The sequence below is a fragment of the Bubalus kerabau genome, chromosome 5 (genome assembly GCF_029407905.1).
Source record: "Bubalus kerabau isolate K-KA32 ecotype Philippines breed swamp buffalo chromosome 5, PCC_UOA_SB_1v2, whole genome shotgun sequence".
Lineage (NCBI taxonomy): Eukaryota > Metazoa > Chordata > Mammalia > Artiodactyla > Bovidae > Bubalus > Bubalus kerabau.
The window spans coordinates 15,780,049-15,801,920 of NC_073628.1; the positions used below are offsets into that span (position 1 = coordinate 15,780,049).

Below are 21,872 nucleotides of genomic sequence, written 5' to 3' on the forward strand. Positions count from 1 at the left end.
TTTATCTTAGGCTGTGTTATGTAGATTTGGTGTGGAGACAGGCTCAAACACTACAGTTTAGTTATCTTTACAGTCTGTCCTCTTAAATACGTGGTCACAATGAGAGCTGAGCCTAGTGTGTGTCAGGAAAGGCCTCCTCCTCATGATGAATCCCAGTAATCCTGGTAAATAGACTGACATTTACATTCAGTTTCATTCCGGTGAGAAGAGCATGGAATGATGCCGACAGTCATGGTAGTCATAGTAAGAACTAGCATTCTAACCTGGTGAAACAATCTGAAATTTCTTATTTGGAAAAAAAAAGTTTAAAATATACAAAAGTAGGGAATTCCCTGGCAGTCCAGTGGTTCGGACTTGGCGCTTTCACTGTGAAGGGTGTGAGCTCGATCCCTGGTTGGGGAACTAAGATCACACAAGGTGCACAATGTGGGGGGAAAAACCCCAAAAAACCATATATATAAACACAGAAATACACACACACACACACACACAAACAGAACAGTAATGAACTCTCCTGTACCAGTTATCCAGCTTCAGCACTTACCAGCTCATGGGCGGTCTTGTTTGATATGTACCCACTGTCATTCTCTCCCAGTCCTCCAACTATATAATATAATTCATATCATTTCATCCATAAATGTTAGTATCTATCTCTAAAATCAAGGCAGTGGAAACAAAAAAACACAACTCCAGTCTCATTATCACACCTAAAAATAAATTACAGTAATTGTTTAATACCGTCAAAAATCCAGGGTTCATATTTCTGTGACTGTCTCATAAATGTTTTAACAGTTGGTTTTTCAAATTGGGTTCCAAATAAGGGCCCATACATTGCCATCGATCATGTCTGTTCAGTTTCATTTAGTTTATGTGTTCTTTTTCTTTCTCCCAAGTTGCAATTAACATGTTGATGAAACTGGGTCACTTGTGTTCCCTTTTGGATTTTGCTGTTGACATCCCTGTATTGTCTGTCATTTAAGATGCTTTCCTCTGTCTCTTTTATTTCCTATTGATGGGCAGTTAAATCTAGAGGCTTGATCAGATCAGGTTCTGTTTTTTTTCCCCCCAAACACTCCATAGCTGTTGATATATACCTCCATCAGGAGGCACATGACGCTTGTCTGTTTCCTTTACCCTGCCATTTCATTAGACACTGCAGAGTTGTGCTGTTCTGATGCTATCACACTCTTCTTCTTTTTTAATAAACATTTATGTACTTGGCTGCACCAGGTCTTAGCTGCAGCACGCGGGATCCTTTAATTGCATCATATGGGACCTTGTTCCCTGACCAGGGATTGAACCCAGGCCCCCTGAATTGGGAGAGCAGAGTCCCTGGACCACTAGGGAAGTCCATTGATTCCATCATCCTTTATACACTTATTGCTAGGAAACTTCCACAATGAAAACAATTTTACATTAACTGTCAGGTTATTATGGGGTACAACTTGCACAGGAACAGCAGGATAGATGCTTTAAATACTTGGCTCATCTCCTTAATTTACCAGTTTTCAAAATAATGAATTGTCTCCTTGTATTATCTAATCACATCAACATAAGACTCTGGGAGCAAGCAAACCGGTGGAAAATGACTCAGTAGGGAAAGTGGTCACTGGTGAGATATTTGTTTTTACCACTTGTATTGAAATCTGAGACCACCGAACTGTGGTTCTTTCCTGTTTTTCAGCATCAGAGATTCAAATGATGACACTTCCCCCAGGTCAGTTTGTGATTACAGACAGTGGTGTGGCAACTCCGGTCACCACTGGCCAAGTGAAGGCGGTCACTCCGGTAAGCTGTGCTGCTTGGAGGGTTTTCCTGTTTCCCATTCTGTACCACCCCCGCCCTCCTCCCAAACTCTTCCTCCAAGCTCTTCATATCTGAGTTAGAAGTATGTCTTCTATTTTCCCATAATATCTGTGGTACTGTATTATAGCACAGCTTATTTTAATTATTGGTTCACTATCTTTTCCTAGTAGGCAACGAATTCCTCAAAAGCTGGGTCCTAGTCTTTATTATCCTTAATGTCTTGCACAGGAGGCTGGGCTATAGCAAATGCTCAAGAAAGATCTATTCAATTAATAACTACAGTGAACCTTCTGGATCCATATATGTATTTCTTGTGTTGTTGTTTAGTCACTAAGTCATGTATGACTCTTTTGTGACCCCATGGATTGTAGCCTGCTTGGCTCCTCTATCCATGGGATTCTCCAGGCAAGCATACTGGAGTGGTTGCCATTTCCTTCTCCAGGGGATCTTCCTGACCCAGGGATGGAACCTGCATCTCCTGCATTGGCAGGCAGATTCTTTTACCACTGAGCTACCAGGGAAGCCCATACATATAGATACATGTAGATAATTGATCATCTTTTTATGTGTTTCTTAGAAAGTATATGAGTCTTCATGATTGTTGATCCTCAAGTAGGGAGAGAATAACATAATGAATGTGTTATGAAATTCTTTTTTTTTTTTTGGTCATGCTGTACAGCTTGTGGGTTCCTAGTTCCCTGACCAGGAATCCATACCCTCTGTTGTGAGAGCAGAGTCCTACCGACTGGACTGCCAGGGAATTCCCTGCCATAAATTATTTTGTTGTATTGCACCTGCTACCTTTGTTTTTATCCTCACTGGGTTCTTCTGGCCTGCCTCTGGAAGACAGAGTGTATAAATTTAAATTAAGAAAGATATTCTTAACTGGCCTGGGATATTGAGATGTGCCCAGGGGAAGACTGATTACTGCCCAAGAGGCCTCAATGTGTAACACGGTAGTTTAGTGGCCTCAGAAACCTGGCTTTTTTTTTTTTTTTTCAAATCACATCAAGAGCTCACCCGTTTCTCAGCACATGAGTTCATGTTAACTAGACTGAGGAGAGTTGTATAAATCTGGAGTGACACTTTTGTCATGGTAACAGTAACTAATGTAAAATGGAATGGTCTCCCTGGCATGATGAGTGAAATTTTTGCTCTTTTTTGTGAGTCCCACAAGGACTTACTGACTCTTTTTAGGCCCTGCCACAGTATACATGGGGCTTCTCTGGTGGCTCAGTGGTAAAGAATCCGCCTACCAATGCAGAAGACTCGAGTTCAATCCCTGGGTTGGGAAGATCCCCTGGAGAAGGAAATGGCAACCCACTCCAGTATTCTTGCCTGGGAAATCCCATGGACAGAGGAGCCTTGTGGGCTACAGTCTATGGCGTCACAAAGAGTCAGACACGACTGAATGACTAAACAACAGCAACAACAACAGCAGTATACACACAAACAAATTTACTGTACAGTTTTGGTCATAGATTATCTGCAGCCCACCTATGAACCACCTAGGTGTCCATGGACCCTTGGTCGAGAACCAGCCCCCTCCAGCTAGAGAAAGACCTATTTGGGAAACTAAATGCTGATCAGAGAGTTGCTTTGATGAGCATGGACTCAGAACATATGCTCCAGATAAATCAAATTCATATTTGGCTGTGGCTTTCTCTCCGGACAGTCCTTGGAAAAGCTGCTATCAGTTTTCCTCTGTGACTTTTTTCTCTCTCAGTCTATATTGCTGACCAATCTTCCTTCTGACAGACACATCTTTTCTTTAAAAATGTTAAGGTAGCTGACATGGAGATGTTTTTTATCATCAGAGGGAAAAATGAGGAAAAATTAAGACAGTGTATGTCTTCATAAAGTCAAATGTATTCAATGCAAAGGACTTTATTCTAAGACTGTGTTCTTCCTGTGCTTTTGAGTGTTAAAATGTCTCTCATTTGCCAGCAGCATTTAAAAAATGATTTCACTTGGCGAATTAAAATTTGGAAACATTAATTCTTACTGTAATTTTGCTGGATCTTTGAAATTCTGAACTCTGGGAACCATTGATCTTGACTTGGGGGGTGGTTCATTCTGCCTCTTTAAGGATAATTTAACTATCTCTTCTTTGATCCATTTTGTATTCACTTTTAGACATTAATTGATACAGTCACCTTATTTTATGAATTTCTAAATTCTTAGGGACAATATATACCACATTTCCTTTGCCAGGTAGGTTACCATCATGATGCACATTTCTGTACCTGATGTTTCTCACCCTATCATTTGGTAGGACAGCTAAGGTCCTCCTTTAAGTCATCTTTGTAGTCTACTTCTGTGGCTGAATCACCCCCCCTAAAGGACTTAGGTAAACCATCTCCCCCCATAGGTGCCTATTTGGGTTCCCCTTATAACATTTCTTCGCATATTCCTTCTCTCCTCAGCCCCCCACCATGGCTCTCACTCCGACATCTGGCCTCAGATTTCTAAAGATCCTTTTCTTCCTGCTCTAGGGTCATTATGTGTTATCAGAAAGTCAATCAGAATTGGAGGAAAAGCAAGCGTCTGCTCTCTCTGGAGGAGTCCAGGTTCAGCCAGCTGCACACAGTGACTTGGACCCCCAGACCACCAGCCAACAGCCCACCCAGTACATCATCACAACCACCACCAACGGGAATGGGAACAGCGAAGTGCACATCACTAAACCCTAACTCCTACCCTCAAGCCAGAAGCAAGCAGTCACATCATGTCTTTTCTTATTCATATGTCTGGAAGCTTCTGACACTTACAGCTCCTTTTTAAGATTTATCATTCACTCAAGAGTTTGGAAATCACAGTTTTGATCCTCACCAGGGCTTATTTTATCAAGATCATCTTTACCAAGTGGACTCTTCAAACCCTAGGAGTTCCCGCCATGGGATGGAAGTCATTCAGATTTCAAGATGGAAAAACTTTGCCTTGCTCTTGAACTGGTTTTTTTAACACATGGATAAGCCTTACTTTTCCTTTGTGGAAATATTAAGTGATGTATTGTATTGTACCAAAGGTGGAGAAAGGATGTGCCAAGTCCACGGCCACTGGACTTCTTAATCCCAAGCCATGGCACCAAAGGCAAAGGGGCATTTTGTAGGCGCATATTAGGTCAGAACTGCTTCCTCTTGTGAGTTTGCATTTTCAGTAATTTAACAAAGGGAGCCCACTGAATATGAAAATTACAATGATGAAACCTTATGATGGTCTGAAGGAAAAACTGTCATCTAAATTTTTCTTACTGCTGATTTTTAAAAAACTTGCTATTTTGGGGAAAAGCGCTGCTGGGGTCTTGGTAGTGCTTTGCACAGACCCTGGTCCTTAGCAGATTAGGTCAGAACCTCCTGTTCTGACAGATCTTACTTTATTACTCCGCAACTGTGAACTCCCTGTACAAGGAAAGGTTGCTTGATATCAGCAGAATTTAAACTCCCACCTTAAAGCTTGGCCTCCCATTCTCTGGTTGAACTTGTATGAAGGAGATACTGGAGATGACAGTATCAAGGAAAATGGCTAAAGCAACTATACAGAGAGTGAGAAGCACTGAGACCTCGTCCTGCCTCTCAGGATCCGTTTACCATTCGTTGATAATCGCGCGAACCCTTGCTCTTCCCAGGTGTACCTGCAACCCTCACTCACAGCACGCAGTGTATTTTAGTCCTTCCAATTCTGTCTTAAAATGAACATTCTTTCAGGTTGGATGGAAAGGTGGACCTCCTTATTTCTTAACACTTTAAATATATTGCAATTCATCTGGGCCTTTTGGTAAGATATCTAACTTCACACCTTGGGGAAAAATTTTGAAAGGTAGGACCATTTATAATGTCTGTTAGGGCAATTATAAGGGATCTGGAAGAAACCCAGTCTTCATATTACATTGTTAGTTGGGAGAGGGAGAAAATTCTGCCTCAATGATAGTTTTTCTTATCATTGTTCCTGTTTGGGAGTCTTAGTAGCTATAAATTCAGTGGGGGAAGGTATTTCCCTTCTTTTTACTGTACATTCCAGTTGTGCACAGAAAACATTGCAGAAACCAGTATGTATTTTTTGTGACATACATTTTTAGAATAATTATGGAAATGGTAGAATTTATCATTCCAGAACAGGAAGACTGACCTTCAGTTTCAAATGAAGTTAACTAATTTATTTTATTTACATTTCTGGGTAAAAACTGGCTCTACAAATTAAGAAGTATAGTAGCTTCTTTATGGTAAAGATACCTTTCTGAAAAGTAAACAATTCTATTGAAGTAACTTTACTAATATGTAGATTTTGCACTTTATTCCTGAGACCTCATTTATGTAGTTAGCCCTGAACATTTAGGCACTAAGAGAACCTGCGAGTTCTTAGGTAGTTGTGTGGAGAATGAAAATGGACTCTGTTTCTTTGGTAACAAAGAGGTGATGCTGATGTTTTCAACAGAAAATACAGACAGTGTGTCACGATGTAGAGATTCTGAGTCCCACAGTCCTCCACTGTGATGATTACAGATGCCCTAGTGTCCAGCCTCAAAAGATTTGCTAGGTAAAGAGTATCAGGCTTTCCCAAAGGTCCAGTTTAGTTTTTTGGCCCTGTTGGGTTCCTTTTTTATTTGAACCAGCAATGTACCTCCTCCCCTCAGGAATAACTTGTTGACTAAGATGGAAAGCTATCATTGAATAGAATGTTCATTTTATGCCAGCTATTTCAAGTTTTAAAATACACAGAAGAGAGAAAATATTGTGCAAGGACTTCTCTTTCTTTCCCATCTAAGTTCTTTCTTTTCCTTTTTTTTTTTTTTTTTTGTCCTTATGTGGAATAAGTAAGGACTCTAGAACTATTGATAATTTGTATATTATCAACCAGAGATGCAGGTGTGGCAGTTGAGCCAAACAACTTTGCTTTAAGATCAGGTATTCAGCACATTTATTTTAAGGTAATGGATTTTGAAAAGGATTTGGATTTGAGGAGATGGCAGATGATAAGCCATCTAAGACCCAATTTGAAAAAAAAATTTTGTAGCCTGTTTATACTGTGATCTCTTCTAGGACACGCTGGCACTGTAGACTTCAGTGCAGTGTGGAAATTTTGGAGTAGGTTACATACAGATTTTACATTTTTACTGTTTGACTTGTGCCCACATAAACAGACATTTCATCATGTAAACTTTCAGTTATTCTGGAAAAATCTATTGTTTTGGTCTTCTTGAATTGTTTTCTGATTTGGAATTATCCTTTCAAAAAACTCTTAAGACATGTAGGGCTAAAAAGCACTTCCTGAGATGCTGAAGCTGACCCACAGGTTGGAAATATTGACCCTACCCTGTTATTTAAATGTGAACATTTATGTACATTCATTGAGTTATAGTGTTAATAGTCTTGTGCTACTCAGCAAGTGTAAAAATTAATAAATATTTTTTTTAATAAACATCCTTCTTGTTTGTATGTGTACAAAATACAAGAGCTTCTGATAGTTACTTTTTTTTTTTTTTAATAGTACAACTTACATTGTTTTGACTCTGGTTTACTCTGGTGTGGTCAGGGACACAAGGTCTGGGAATTTATGGATGACAGTATGGAACGTTGTTCCCCTGACCTTTCACTTAGTGGTGTGTAATTCCAGACCCCTCCTAACAATCTAAAGGGAACTAGAGGCAGGCGTGCAGTCAACAAGGGAACAGAGATTGGCTTTGTTTGGAAACCGCTATTTTCCAAGCAGGGAGGAACACTAGTTTGGCCTGCCAGCTTGTCTGACATATTTCTATGCAGAGAACAGAGGATGGTCCCCGAACAACTGGTTGGAAGTAGCTGTGTAGTAAGAAGTTCGAAGCCGTTCAAAATAAAACCTAGTGAGTTAGAAGAAAGGGGCCTAGGTTCTTAACTATCGAGAATAGTTGAGAGAAGGTATAGTAATAGAGAGAAGGCTATCCAGTTTGATTTAAAATGTATTTTAAATGTGTGTGTACTTTCTTTCCGGACGTCGAGGATCCAGGGATGGGAGAGAGAACTGGGGCCACACCGGGGTTAGTTGGAGCAGCACAGGCTCTGATTAGCATTCTCCTCGATGAAACTTGAGAAATCACAAAATAGGAGCTAACAGCGCACCACGTGGCTGGTACAAAGATTCTTGGATGCAAAGTGCTCAGGTGCCAGGAGCAGGGTATTGCGCTCAGCAGACGTTAGCTAATAAAACTGCATTCACTCCCTCAAGTGCTCCGGAGCTTCAGCTCGCGCCCAGGTAAAGACTGGCCACACCGGGTTCGCCCTCCGGACACTTGTAAGCCTGGTGCGATCAACGAGCCAGACAGCAGCCCTCCAAAGTCCAGCCCTGAGGGCTCTCGGCACTACAGGCTGTGTGCCTTGCGAGCCCCGCCCCGGCACCTCCGGCCCCGCCCTGACCGCCACGCCCCCGACACTTCCAGGCCCCGCCCCGCGCAGACCCGCCCCTTCCGCCGCCCGACCCCGGAGCGTGCACGCACCGAGACGCCTTGCGGGAGCGAGCGCGTCCGGTCCGGGAGCCCGCGGACTGAGAGGTGCGGCGGGTTACGAGACCCGCTCCCGCGGCGCAGGTGAGGGCGGGCCGGGGTGGCGAAAGCGTTAAAGTGTTGTGTGGGGAGCAGAGGGAGGAAGCGAGCGGCCGGGTCTCCGAGGGTCGCTGCTCCCTCGGGCTCGAGGCAGGGGAGCGGGCGCGGTGGGAGCTGGGCGGCCTGGGTGGGTGGGGGTTAGGGTTAGCGCGGTGTGGGGGAGGGGCCGTGGGTGCGGAGGTGGCGCGGGACCAGGGCCTGGGGGCTGCGGAGGGGTTTGCAGTTTGAAGCGGGCGGCTGCCGCGGCCAGAGCCTGGGGTTTAACTTCTGTGTTGAGGAGGGGCCGGGAAGAAATGTTCTCCCAGGTGCAGAGGAAGGGCCTTGGGGAGAAAGGCCTTCCTGGTTGGTCAAGCGGTGCAGGACGCCGCAAGAGTTAAAAACCCTAAAAAACCCTTGGCTTCCGGGGTCCCTACCCTTTGTCAGCGGCCTGCTTTTTTGTGTTTTGAGATTCTCTAAAGAATAGTGGACAGGGAGGCCTGGCGTGCTGCGATTCATGGGGTCGCAAGGAGTCGGACACGACTCAGCGACTGAACTGAAATGAACAGCAAGAATAGTTGCAGGGCATAGGTTGCCACTCGGATAGATTACAGTTAGCGATCCGTTCAGTGTAATTGAAGAAACTGGTGAGCAGTTTGAGAAACAGGTGGTTCTCCTAAGAGTCAGGTAAAACTCTGCAGCTGTTGCCCTCTTCGGTGCCAGTTCTGGTAAGAGGGCTTTATTCTGAGCATCAGGTTGCATCTACTTTTTTTTCTTTTGTTTCTAAAAGTTTTGTTAAAGGCAGATGCCATGTGCTTTCTCACCGGTGTCAGTAGTTGAGGCATCAGAAGTGTTCAAGATGCCGTCCGTCATCGAGTACTGAAGGGTGATAGGACATGGTCACTTGGGGACCACGCAGCTGCTTTGAACAGGAGTCTTTCCACTGTATCATTATGTAAATTTGACATCTCTTCCAGATAACTTGAAATAATCAACGGAAAGGTGCTTGTTTTAACAGTAATATTACAGGCCTGCTCTTTATCCTTTGAGAGTTTTTCAGAATGAGAAGTCATTACATGACTGCATTAAGTTATATAAATGCATCCACCTGGAAATGATTCACTGCAGGCTTCCAGGATTGGAAATAACTGTAGAGAGGACCAGAGGACCAGGTCCTGCTCCTCTTCATCTTAGATAGGTAAGGAAATTGATAGCTGGTTAGGTAAGATGTGCTCAGAGTCGCTGAGATGAGACTAGGAGTTTGGTGTGTTTTTATTCCTTTCCATTTGGTAGGAATCAGAGTTGGAGAAGGGATTTAGCAAATGTTTGTAGAGTGGTTGAGTTCAGCCTCCCCTTGGACCAGTTGTTAATAACTATGGCCTCTGCTTTGCACCTAATTCCAGCCATCAGCCTTATGAGATGCTCTCTGAAAAAAATTTCATATGTATGTTTCTAAAGGTAGCCAACAGTGTTCACTTATTACAGGAAGGAGAAAAATAGCATTATATTTATGTGGTTATACATATTAGCTGGACCAACTGAAGTGCATTGGCCACTGACTTTTAGTGTTAAGAACATGGATTTGCAGTCATGCACACCTGAATTTCAGTCCTGTCTCTGGGGTTGGGCAAGTTGCTTATCTATTCTGATCCTAGGTTTTAGTATCTGTAGTGCAGATGTAATAACCCTATCTTGCACACGTATAAGAATTAAATCAGGTACATGAAAGACCCGGCACTTAATAGGCCCTCATTAAGTAACTGAGTGTTACTTTCTGAACTTCACTAGTCTCTGGATTTTCAGTCAATTCTTTTGTGAAGGAACAACAAAGAGTTGCTTAAAAAAACAATATTAAGTAAACTATATTAGTGTGAGAGATTTCAAGTGTTGGTCGCTCAGTTATGTCTGACTCTTTGTGACCCCATGGACTGTAGCCCACCAAGCTCTTCTGTCCATTGAATTCTCTAAGCAAGAGACTGGAGTAGGTAGCCATTCCCTTTTCCAGGGGATCTTCCTGACCCAGGTATCAAAACCTAGGTCGATCTTGCATTGCAGGCAGTTTCTTTACCATCTGAGCCACCAAGGAAGCCCCCAAAGCAGTGAAAGTGTTAGTCCCTTAGGGAAGTCTAAATGGGGGACTCTGATCTAGTTACCATTTAATCTGTAAGTCTCATTTTGCTTGTGTGTAAAATGAAGGTATAAGAAATTCTGTTGATTGAGGAGTTGCTGTAGAAGTGTTCTGAGTATTGGGGGAGACCTACTGGATAAGATGTGAAATTCTGATGAGGATGTGGTGAGAGGGAGGGAGAAGAGCTGTTTAGCAGTGGTTAGGGTTTAAAGATAAGGTAAAAGAAGAAATTAGAGATTGAATATTTTCTGGGTTGGATATTTTGTGAAGGAACATTAGTGTCAACAGATCCCTGGGATTTCTGCCTTTGTGTCTCATGGTCTGACTGCACGGATTTGTCTAGCTTAACCTGTGGAATGTAAACAATGGATTCCTTGGACCATATGCTGACGGATCCCTTGGAACTGGGCCCGTGTGGGGATGGCCAAGGCTCGCGGATCATGGAAGACTGCCTCCTGGGGGGCACCAGGGTTAGTCTGCCTGAGGACCTTCTGGAGGACGTGAGTAGTGACATCCACACCGTTGTTTCCTTCTAAGAGTTCTTCTCTACAGTCTTTTTCTACACTCTGCAAGTTTTCAGGATTTTGTGCTCCCTTCTTTGTGATTTTCTACCTTGCAACCAGAGAGATGTTTTAAGTGTAAATCGGTTTAATATTCTGATTAAGGAAGAAAGTATAAGCTGCATTCTCCATGTTTAATAACGTGTCCACTCAGTAATATGGTGTAAGCCATATTTTAACAAGACAATTTTCAACAGTTTGCTAGTTTTTTTTTTTTAATTATTTGGCCACTCAGCCTTTGGGATCTTGAGTTCCCCAAGCAGGAATTGAACCTGCATCACTGAGCAGTGGAAGCAGAGTCTTCTTAACCACTGGATTGCCAGAGCAGTCCCAAGAAGTTTTATATTTAAGGACAGAATTATGTGTATCTTTTATATTAGATGTTTACCCAAGTTGTGAATCATGATACAGAATGCATACATTATCTGTCCATAAGGTAACCAGCTTTCTAGTCAATTAATAGTTCATTTCTTGAGATAGTATTAATAGTGTGCTTTTGGCCACTTTTCACAGTTGAGCTGCGCGATCGTCATCGGCTACCATTTATTTAGTGCTTATTATGTGCAAGGCACTAGGTATGCTGAAACATGCCAGAGTTCAAATGTACGGACAGGTGTAGAGTATCATATGGTGAACATCCATGGGTTCGGTTTGGGGAGACTTTCATTCAGTCATATTTGGTTCAGATTTTTCTTTCATCATAGGTTTAAAAACTGTAGATAAAATTAAAGCCACCATTTTGCCCGTATTGCCTCCTTTCCCAAAATAACAGCTACTGAACTTGGTATATGTCTTTCCCAGCCATGTTTTCTTTGCATGCTCTTTCAAGTAAACCTCTGTATGTCGTCCAGTCAACCAGCGAGTACTTGTTTTACCTAAGTACCTGCTCTGTGCCAGATGCTGAGATGCCGGTAGTAACGTGGTGTGCAGATGCCGGTTTGTGCGGGGACCTTAGGGAGCAGGAGCTGCTGTGCTGCCTGCCTGCTGAGACGCCTGCAGGTGGTTGACTTCTCGGTCGTCTCCTGCTTACGCCCTTCAGTGTCTCCCTATTGTCTGTCCTTGTCATTTAGGGTAAAGTGACAAGTACTCACCGTGTTCCTAGGCCCCTTGCTCATGTCTTACTGTCTGCTGCTTCCCTTGCCCGCTTTCTTCTTGAGCTTCTTAATGTTGCCTGGACTTCTGTTTATTTATTTATTTACTTGGTTGAACCAGGTCTTTCTTAGGGCGGAGCAGAGTCTTAGCCGATGGACCACCAGGAAAGTCCCCTGAACTTTTTTTTTTTAATTAAAAAGTGAAAGGTGTCTCACATAAGAATATATAAAGTGCACATACATATATACACACACACATATATATGGAGTTTAAGCAGTAATAAACACCTGTGGAGCCCCCACTTGAATGCTAACTCTCTTCTTCTCCCTCCCTATTGCTCCTAAAGGTTGCTGCTGTCTTTTGTTTTGTAGTAATTATTCTTTTATGACTCGGGGTTTTGGTCTGTGGGTTTTTAACCCTTCTGCCTCAGCACATTTTCCTCTTATCCCTTGCCGTCTTAGACATCACTTCGTATGAAAGGTGTTCTCTGAGACCATAAGTCTGGGAGGTGTGCTTCTCCCGTGTACTCACGGGTAAACTTCCACTCCATTGCAATAGCTTGTTTAATTGTTCTCTCTCCAGACGGTATATGCACTTGTCCATCTTAGCTCACAGCACTTAGGATGGATGTGTCCTGTATGTAACTGCCGAGTGGAAAACAGACTCGGTCCTGCTGCTTCGGGTTCTCAGCAGATGCCCTCAGCTCTTCAAGGTCTCGCCTCCCACGTGGGCTTTTTCTGCCCCTCATCTTGAGCTGAACTGAGATGTTCACATCCTATCCCCTGTTGGCAGAAGTGGTTTCTAAAAGAGATTCTCTCTGCTGAGCTCATTTTCCTGAGGATTATTATTTACTGCTGGGTATAAGATTGTGATTTATATGTAATCTTTACTGGTCTCTCAAGTTTAGTTTTGTTTTGTTTTGCTGTCCTGTGCCGCTTTTGTTATATTACTTTCCCAACCAAGGGTTGAACCCGGGCCCCAGCAGTGAAAGCACGAAGTCTTAACCACTGGCCTGCCAGGGGATTCCTGACAAATCTCTTAAGATTTCAGAATTGAGTAAAGATCAGTGGAATTTTAGTTTGTTTAAAAAACACAAAAACTTGGCTGGTGTTGATGGTTGCACAACGTTGTAAATGTACTTAACGCCACTGAACCGTACAGCCTAAGATGGACAGAAAGTAGATTTCACGCTGTGTGTATTTTACCACTGATGTGCAGAAAACTTAAAAACTTTGTTTTTTTTCTCGTTTGTTTTCCTCCTGCTTTTCCTGATTCTCCCAGCCCGAGATCTTCTTTGATGTAGTCAGCCTGTCAACGTGGCAGGAAGTGCTGAGCGACTCGCAGCGTGAACATCTCCAGCAGTTTCTGCCCCTCTTTCCTGAAGACAGCATGGAGCAGCAGAATCAGCTCATCCTCGCCCTGTTCAGTGGGGAGAACTTCCGCTTTGGGAACCCTCTGCACATCGCCCAAAAGCTTTTCCGAGGTGTGTAGCCCCCCAGTCTTGTCTTTAGAGGCACGGGGGTGGAACACGCCCTGTTCTGTGCGCGCTCCTTTCGCGTTTCTCTGCTTTTATGTGCAGACACTGTCCTCTCAGTCAGAGTGGTTTCAGGAAGCACTTTGCTGGCCTAGGCTGTTCTTTTTTTTTAATAAAAAATTTTCACTTAATAGGAAGCATAAATCATAGTAGGTATTGCTCATTGATTTGTTATATGAACCCAGCTGTGTAGCCACCGCTGAGATTAAGAAGCAAAACGTTATTAGTATCTTGAGGACACCCTTTATGACTAGTCTTCAGAACTCACTAAAGACAGTTTACCGTTTGGTTTATCACACATGTGTATGTGTGTGTGATGCCCATACACTTTTTTCTGCAGAAAACTTGACACTTTCCTACCAGGCACTTCAGCATATAGTGTATCTCTTAGCAAAGACGTCCTTCCACATAATCACAGTGTTAATGCCACACCCAAGAAACTTCACAGTGAACAGGAAATAGTATAGTAGCCCTTGTTCAGATTTTCCCAGTGGTTCAGTGTCCCTTATGATCAGCTTTTAAATCCAGGTTGCGCTCATGGTTTGTGTGTGGTGTGTGGATTTCCTGTCTCTCAGCTGCCTGAATCTAGGACCTTTTTTCCCTTGTCTTTCAAAATACATTTGTGACAAGCCCAGGACACTTGAATTGTAAAATGTCTTGCTTTCTGGGGAGTTACCATGTTGCTTCCTCACAATATAAATTTGGGTTAAACATTTTGCCAAGAAAGGAAATGGGAAATTTTCATCCCCCAACCCCACCCCCACAGGGGGCATGTGATGTCAGTCTTGCTTTTGATCACTTGGTTCTGTGGTGTCTGCCGGGCCTACTGATTGTAAGGGCACTTTTTTCCCCCTGTAATTAATATGCAGTCTATAGGGTCGTATTTAGGGACCATGTGATAATCTTATTTTCAAAAAGCCTTTGTTTTCCCCAGTGGTTTTAGCACCCACCAATCCTTTCCTGAATCCATAATTACACTGGGGATTCCAGAATGGGTTTGGGGTTACTCTGAAGTCCCTGTTTGCTTTGCTCCCTGTCCCATGGAGAGGAACAGAAGGTGCTTCTCCCCTTCCCGCTTTCTGGGGTGACTTTGCTTTGGCAGGAGCCCCTGAAAAACACCACCTCTTGAGTTTTGTTAAACTGGACAGTTTGACAGCTGCAGAGATATTGGAGAGAAAAAGCTTGTCATTTCATACCTCATTATCTTAGGGGTTCAAATGAGTGTTCCCTTCTTTGGTGGGTTATTAAGGAGGATTTCCCCCTCTGGTTGGCCAGGGTTTACGTGGCTGAAGCCAGGGTCTCAGGTGGGAGTTATGCTGGTAGGCCTGGCTGGTGGTTGAGGCCATGTCAGGGACTGTCTGTGACGTTGGCACATTTCGTTCCAAATCAGAGTGATGGTTCTGGTGAGGATGCAGACAAGGAACGTCAAGGTAGGAGTTGTGTGGTCTGTCCTGCATCGTGTTTCAGGTCCAGTGTTGCTGAGGATGGCCGCATCACCATGGTGATTGTGGTTGTGTGTCTTGACCGAGTTGGCATTGCTGCCAGTTCTCTTACCTTTGGTTTTGTTTTCCCGGTAATGTTTTAAATAGAATCCTTTTTCTTCTTAAGCCCAGATGCTTGTCAGGCTCCCTGGCCTTCTGTTTCCGAGGAAAGCCTCATCTGTCAGGGACTCAGCTTCCCACTTGTAGCCACAGCCCAGCTCACTGTGGTCGTTGCCCCCTCACCTGCTTGTCTCAGAGGAAGGACCTTTCTTCGTTTAAGGCTGACCCCCACCCTTGCTCTTTTTGTGTTTTGCGTCCTCTGGGACCTCATTTCTTAGCAGTTGTTCCACCATGTGCATTTGCTGTACCTCTTCTTTTTCGGTCTGTAGATGGGATCAGGGATCTCACACTAAAAAAAGTCTTTAACCATCTGTCCCCTTCATCATCATCTGTCATTTTCCCTTTTCTCCAAACTTCTGGAAAGACATCATAGCTTGCAGTCCTTGGGGGCTGTCCCCTGCACCTGTCACACCTTTCTAAATTTTAAACTTCAGACCTACAGAAAAGTGACAAGAATCTGTAATTGACACCCACATACTCCTCACCAGGTTCACCAACTATTAACATTTTGCCCCATTTATTTTCTTGTCCTTATTGTGCTTATTACCACTATTTTTAGTTTTCCCTGAACCACTTGAAAAATCCTAATTTTTCAGCATTCATCTCCGAAAAGCAAGAACATTCTCTTAGATAACCAGAAATGATCAAGTTCAGAAATACTAAAATACTGTATTGAATTTAAATTCTGAATGTCAGTATGAAATTTAATGCTATTATGCTACTGTGTGGCCCATATTCCTATTTTGCTACTTATTCCAGTGCTCATTTTTCCCTCTGGTCCATATTTCTTTTCAGTAAAAATGCCATTTGCAGACCAGCAGATGATTTTCAGTTCTCTTCTTAACCCATCCATAATGTCTGATGTCTTGACCGTAATGTCTGATGTCTGAAGTGAGACTTTCACCTCCCTACTTGGCACTTGTGGCTTTCCAGTTCCTGACTTCCTCCTGGACCTTACACACCCTTCCAGCATACCCCTCTCTGCTGAATCCTCATTGACTCACTGTTCTTGCCTCTGCTCCTGCCATTAAGCCCACTCTCCCTCCTTACTTGTCTGCTCCCATCTACTAGCTCTTCTTTGGGAGCTTGTATTGGGGCTACTTCAGACACCATCTCCACACAGCCACCAGCATGAGGATCTCGGAGTTTCAGTTTTCAGAATATTTGCCAATTGCCTTCACTTGGAATAAAATCCACCGCCTACCAGGCTCTTTTGCCCTCTTAGCAACCTCATCCAGGGCAGTAGTTGCCTTTTCCACTGTTCTGTGGCTCAGTGCGGTCAATAGAAATACTACATGAGCCACATGTTCAGGTAAAAAAATCCCAGTGACCACATTAGGCATACTAAAAACAGTTGATTTTAATGATGTGTTTTCTTTAGTTTGAGGTACTCAGAATTCTCTTTTAATAGAGCATTTGTCGTTGTGGTTATCAAAAGTGGGGGAAGCTACAGACTGACAGAGGTCACATCAGAGAAGTACAGACGTAAAGGCGTAGAATTTCCGTCCAGTTCCTGTATGTCAGCGTCAGTAGCATTCAACTCTTGCCTCTTTTCTTAAAAGTCAAATTCCCTGTTTCTCTACAGCAGGCAGCATTCAATGTGGTGGCTGAGAGCTTGAGCTCTGGAGCTGGATGGCCTGTTTTCAGACTCAGTTTCCCCTTTTAGCTGTGTGACCTTGGACAAGTTATATAATTTCTCCACACCTCAGGCTCTTCTGTAATTTGAGAATGTAGTTGTGCTTCTTTGTGCAGGGAAGGGGGGTTGTGAAGATGAGGTGAGTTAATACATGCACGGCCCTTACATGATGACAGTTATGTGCCAGGTGCTGTTCTAAGTGTTTGCTGTTATTGATTACGTTGCAATGTCATTAAAGGTGGTTCGAATAAAAACAGACATCCTGATGCCGTGTTTTAGCTTTCTGAGATTAGCTGTTCCATCTGTCTCCTTAAGTTCACATTGTAGCACCCTGCTCAGATCTAATATTCCAAAACGACTTCTCTCACCACAGCTCCCGCAATGGCACCAGTTGCCCGTGTCGAGTGATCTGGGTACCACGCTCCTCTTCCTGCCCCAGCGTCCAGGCTGTCAGCAGGTCTAACCTTTGTCCCTTGAAATACATCTCAAGGCTCTACTGCCGGTCACTTAACCACTACTTAACTCATCAGCTGACATACGGCTTTCTTCAAGGTTCTGGAGGTGCATTCATGCTCTTAATTCTAATAGGGGAAAACAAGATAATAGATAAGCAAGTGTGTCTTGGTGTTACACACTGCAGAGACTAAGGAAGGGTAGTGGGCCTGGGAATGACATGAAGGAGCTGTCTTGGGTGGTAGTTGGGTAGGGCTTCTCTGATGAGGTGCGTTTGGACAGAGGCTGCGTGAAGATCTGAGGAGCAAGCTGTGAAGACACTGGGTCTTAACAGGAAACACTGCGGGTGGAGGGGACTTGAAGGAGAAAGTATGGTGTGCTTGGGAAATAGCATGGAGGCCAGTGGGGCTGGGGTGGAGGGAGCAGAAGGGAGGCTGGTGGAAGAAGAGGCCGCCACGCATGGGGCCCACACAGCAGGGTCTACAGGCCTCCTGGGGCCTCGGCTGTGCCCTGGGTGTGGGGAGATGAGGTGGGACCAGGCCACTGTCGGCCCTCACCTGGACCACTGCAGGGTGACCGTCTTTCTCTTTTGCTCTTGGTTGTGTTATTCTCCTGCTTCAAATCCTTAGAGTTCCCCAAACTACACAGAAGGTTCTCATTATTTATCTGTTTTATACATAGTAGTATGTATACATCAATCCTGATCTTGAAATTTTGTAAACATGAGAAAAGTTGAGAAACAATATGTACAGTGCACACCCATGAAACTGACCCACGTTCATTAGCTGGCTTTTCCCACGGTTGCTCTAATCAGGCCTCATTTTATGTCGCCGCCTCTAGGGCGACTCTTCTTGCCCTTGACGGTTGTTCCAGGCTGGTTCCTGCACAGCCTCAGCGAGTCGAGTCCCGGCGTGTGTGCTTCCTGTGTCTTCCCACCGCCCTCCCCCCGCCCCCCGCCCGCAGGCTCCCCTCCCCCAACACCGTCCCCTGGTCAGTGCAGAGCTGTCCCCTCCCCAGCCCACATGGACGGTGGCTGACGTGGCGGTGCCTGTTCCTGCAGACGGACACTTCAACCCCGAGGTGGTCAAGTACCGGCAGCTGTGCTTCCGGTCGCAGTACAAGCGCTACCTCAGCTCCCAGCAGCAGTACTTCCACCGGCTGCTGAAGCAGATCCTGGCCTCGCGCAGCGTAAGTGACCGCCCTCCCGGGAGCGGGGCGGACACGCACCTGGTGACCTGGAGGGGCGGGCGGGGCAGCAAGGAAAGACCACAAGGAAGGAAACTGCCCGTCTACCCCCAACACGGCCAAGTGCGCCCTTCCTTTTTAAGGTGCCTTTTCAGACGTGTCCTAGTTTCAGAGACGTTAGGACAGAGAAAAGAAAGGAGACCTCTTAGATACGATGAAATGTCGTAGCTTCTTACCCAGAGAGGTGGCTTTCAGGTCCATGGTGGGTCGTGCAGGAGAACCAGGTTGCCCTCAGTTTCACGTCTGGCTGCCTGAGGGGAGCCAGGTTTAGTGGCCCCAGGTCTGGACCAGCCTTGGGAGGCCTCGGGGTCAGGTAGTTGTGGCCTTCAGAGGACCTGTAAGTTTCGGTGTGGAAATATTTAGGTATAAGTATAATACTCTGGTATAAGTACTCATTCTCGGTGGACTAGCTCTCCGATTTGGGATTTTCCACCATAATCAATATAAGCCCCTTTTGTTTGAACGTACTTATCCACGTTCTTTGTGATCGGACGGAGGGAATTGAGCTCGTTGAAGAAGAGAAGGAAGCATGGACTTGGGGGACCAGCCAGGGTAAGCTTCCAGGACCCCGTCCTGTCTGTCCTGTCTGCAGGACCTGCTGGAGATGGCCCGGCGGAGCGGCCCCGCCTTCCCGTCCCGGCAGAAGCGGCCCTGGCCGTCGCGCGCGCCCGAGGAACGGGAGTGGCGCACCCAGCAGCGCTACCTGAAGGTCCTGCGGGAGGTGAAGGAGGAGTGTGGGGACACGGCGCTGTCCTCCGACGAGGAGGGTGCGTGTTTTGGGGCCCCCAGGGCTTGCGTCCATCTCCACCGCCGCTGCTTGTCTGCCTGGAGCCAGTGGGCACCGTTTCCGCACCCCCGCCATGAGGAAGCCATGCCTGTGCCCTGTGGTCTGTCTGGGCCAGTGGTGGAGCTCGGAGCCCCTGGTCCTCGGGCCCTGAGACACTCCCGCTGGGGGCCTGTGACTGCAGACCACTTCGCTCTTGGCGCTTGGGTGCCCACGGGCCTACCGCAGGCTCTCTAGTTCTGCCGGCTGCTCGAGAGGATTGCTTCCCCACAGGAGGGGCGTAGTGACCTGGCCTCCACAGTGACTCACCACTGTGGATGTCTGTCCTCCTGGAAAAGCTGCTTACATGACCTCAGAGCTACAGTCCAGCTGGAGGGGTGCAGAGGGAGTGCTGGAACCTGGCTTCCTGATTGTTGGCTTAGCCATCTTGAACCCAAATGACCACTTGCCCAGTCTCCCCTGCCAGGGTCCAAGACCATGTTGGGTTTACAAGGAAACTTTTCTTTTGAAGATCTCAGCTCGTGGCTCCCAAGCTCCCCAGCACGCTCCCCGAGCCCTGCTGTGCCCCTGAGGGTGGTGCCCACGCTCTCCACCACGGACATGAAAACCGCAGGTGAGCGCTGGTCTGGTGCCGGGGCATGGAGGGGTGTTGAGGGGGGTGTGGTGGGGGGAGCAGCACTGGCTGCTTCTGCCAGAAAAAGAGCAGTGTTCCTTAGACCTAGGAGGTTTGGAGAAGTTTTTGTTTGGCTCTACTTTTTTACAAATAGGCCAGCTTGCATTCTTTCCTTTACTTTGAAAATTTCCCTTAGGAGTTGATCAGCTGGCATTTTGGCCTAAAGAAAGCAGAATCTTAAAATAACAATACTAAGGGACAGTTTAATAATAGAACAAGAGAGGTAACCAGAGGCATAACAGTTTCTTGGCATATCCATGGAATTAGAGAATATTCTTTTTTTTTTTTTTGAGAATTTTCTTAATTGGATAGGAATTAAAGAAGACTGTGAAGAAATTCAGGAGCAGCTGAGTACGGAGATGATTGTTACTGACCAGGTTACAGAAGAGCGGCAGAGTTGAGTCAGGGACTGTCCATGTTCTAAGACTGTGGTACTTGTAGCGTGAGTCAGAAGGGAGCCCAGCAGTGTCTTCCTTACGGACACTAATGGCCAGGAAATGTGAGTCTAAGCCCTGTGGAAATAAGGACTACCCATGTGCTTCAATTCCTTTTCTCCCAGATAAAATAGAGCTGGGAGACAGCGACCTGAAGATAATGTTAAAGAAGCACCACGAGAAGCGGAAATACCAACCAGTAAGATTGGAGGGGGTAGTGGGTAGGTGGTCAGTCTTATCTCCAGGCGGGTGTCCTGAGGACCGTACAGGGAGTCACTGTGTCCTCAGTCCCCTTTCCTTGTACTTATTAGTGGGCAGGAGCAGCATGGAGGCCCAGGAACACCAAAGACGTGAGGAGAAGACAAACACTTTGGCTTCATAAGACGTGCTCACTGTGATGTCTCATCTAGTCTTTAGGGCAGTACTGCTGCGTGAATCATTATGTCCAGTTAGCAGGTCTCAGAGAGGCCAGGGAGCTTGTCTTCTGCCTGGTGGCTAACAGCAGAGCCTGAACTCCTCCCACATTTTGTGTTTCTGTTCCTCCACACCACCAGATCAAGGTAACGCCAAGCCAGAAAGTGTAGTGGAGGAAGGAAAGGCATTCCTTCTAAGGTGGAGGGGTGAGATGGGCCGAGTCTCCATGGGAATTAAATCCAGGTTCTGTCTCTTGTCTTCTCCACTCACAGTGACGTTGGGTGAATCCCTTCATTTCTCTGAGCCACAATGTCAGTTTTTGTAAAACATAGCACCTCTTAACAATACTACTTGAAGAACATATAAAGAACGCACAAGAGCTTTATGAACTGTAAATGCCGCACATGAAAGGTTCTTGTCTGCCCTGTTAGAGCAGTAGTTTTTCTCCGTGTACTTTTTAAACTCAACACAGTTTCCTCAAGCACACATACCATCTAATTGTGTCTGTTAGGTACACGGGCAAAATCACCAGCAGTGCTTAGCTCCTCTCTGGGGCCTTGATAACACATCTCTGAATATCGTGTCTAGGATCATCCGGACCTGTTGACAGGGGACTTGACTCTGAATGACATCATGACTCGAGTGAACGCCGGCAGGAAGGGCTCGCTAGCAGGTAAGAACATCCTGCAGAGGTGGCCGTCGTCCGACTGGTGTCTGCTTATACAGGCCTCTGCATAGCGCAGAAGGAAATGTAGCCACAGCCTCTTCCTTGCTGATGATCTTTGTTTTGTTATCACCTCTTACGGATTTGTAGGTGGAGAATGGTTATTAAATCAGATCAGCAGATCATTGGCTTTTTAAAGCACTCATTGGGTTTGGTTTTAAAAACAAAACTATGTCTTATTACTGAGGCTTTTCTTTGATTTGCTAGTGGGCCTTGGAAAAATAATAAGCAGATAAGC

General features: G+C 45.3%; 2 protein-coding genes across 5 annotated transcripts in view; both read left to right on the forward strand.

The window, feature by feature from the left end:
• The window catches only part of PRDM10 (PR/SET domain 10), a 96,273-nt gene extending 89,049 nt beyond the window's left edge, over nt 1-7,224 (forward strand). The window contains exons 21-22 of the mRNA XM_055581177.1: nt 1,685-1,788; nt 4,302-7,224. Coding sequence (XP_055437152.1) covers nt 1,685-1,788; nt 4,302-4,499 — 302 coding nt within the window. The 3' untranslated portion in view covers nt 4,500-7,224. The remainder of the gene's footprint in view (nt 1-1,684; nt 1,789-4,301) is intronic.
• Nucleotides 7,225-8,219: 995 nt separating this feature from the next.
• The window catches only part of NFRKB (nuclear factor related to kappaB binding protein), a 32,583-nt gene continuing 18,930 nt past the window's right edge, over nt 8,220-21,872 (forward strand). For 3 of the 4 annotated variants that reach the window (XM_055581173.1, XM_055581175.1, XM_055581176.1), the window contains exons 1-8: nt 8,220-8,365; nt 10,828-10,984; nt 13,418-13,619; nt 18,421-18,548; nt 19,198-19,372; nt 19,901-20,002; nt 20,622-20,695; nt 21,499-21,583. In XM_055581173.1, the coding sequence (XP_055437148.1) occupies nt 10,850-10,984; nt 13,418-13,619; nt 18,421-18,548; nt 19,198-19,372; nt 19,901-20,002; nt 20,622-20,695; nt 21,499-21,583 (901 nt within the window). In that variant the 5' untranslated portion in view covers nt 8,220-8,365; nt 10,828-10,849. Of the gene's footprint in view, nt 8,366-8,736; nt 9,555-10,827; nt 10,985-13,417; nt 13,620-18,420; nt 18,549-19,197; nt 19,373-19,900; nt 20,003-20,621; nt 20,696-21,498; nt 21,584-21,872 lie in introns of those variants that run through there. The other variant, XM_055581174.1, reaches the window with a different exon arrangement.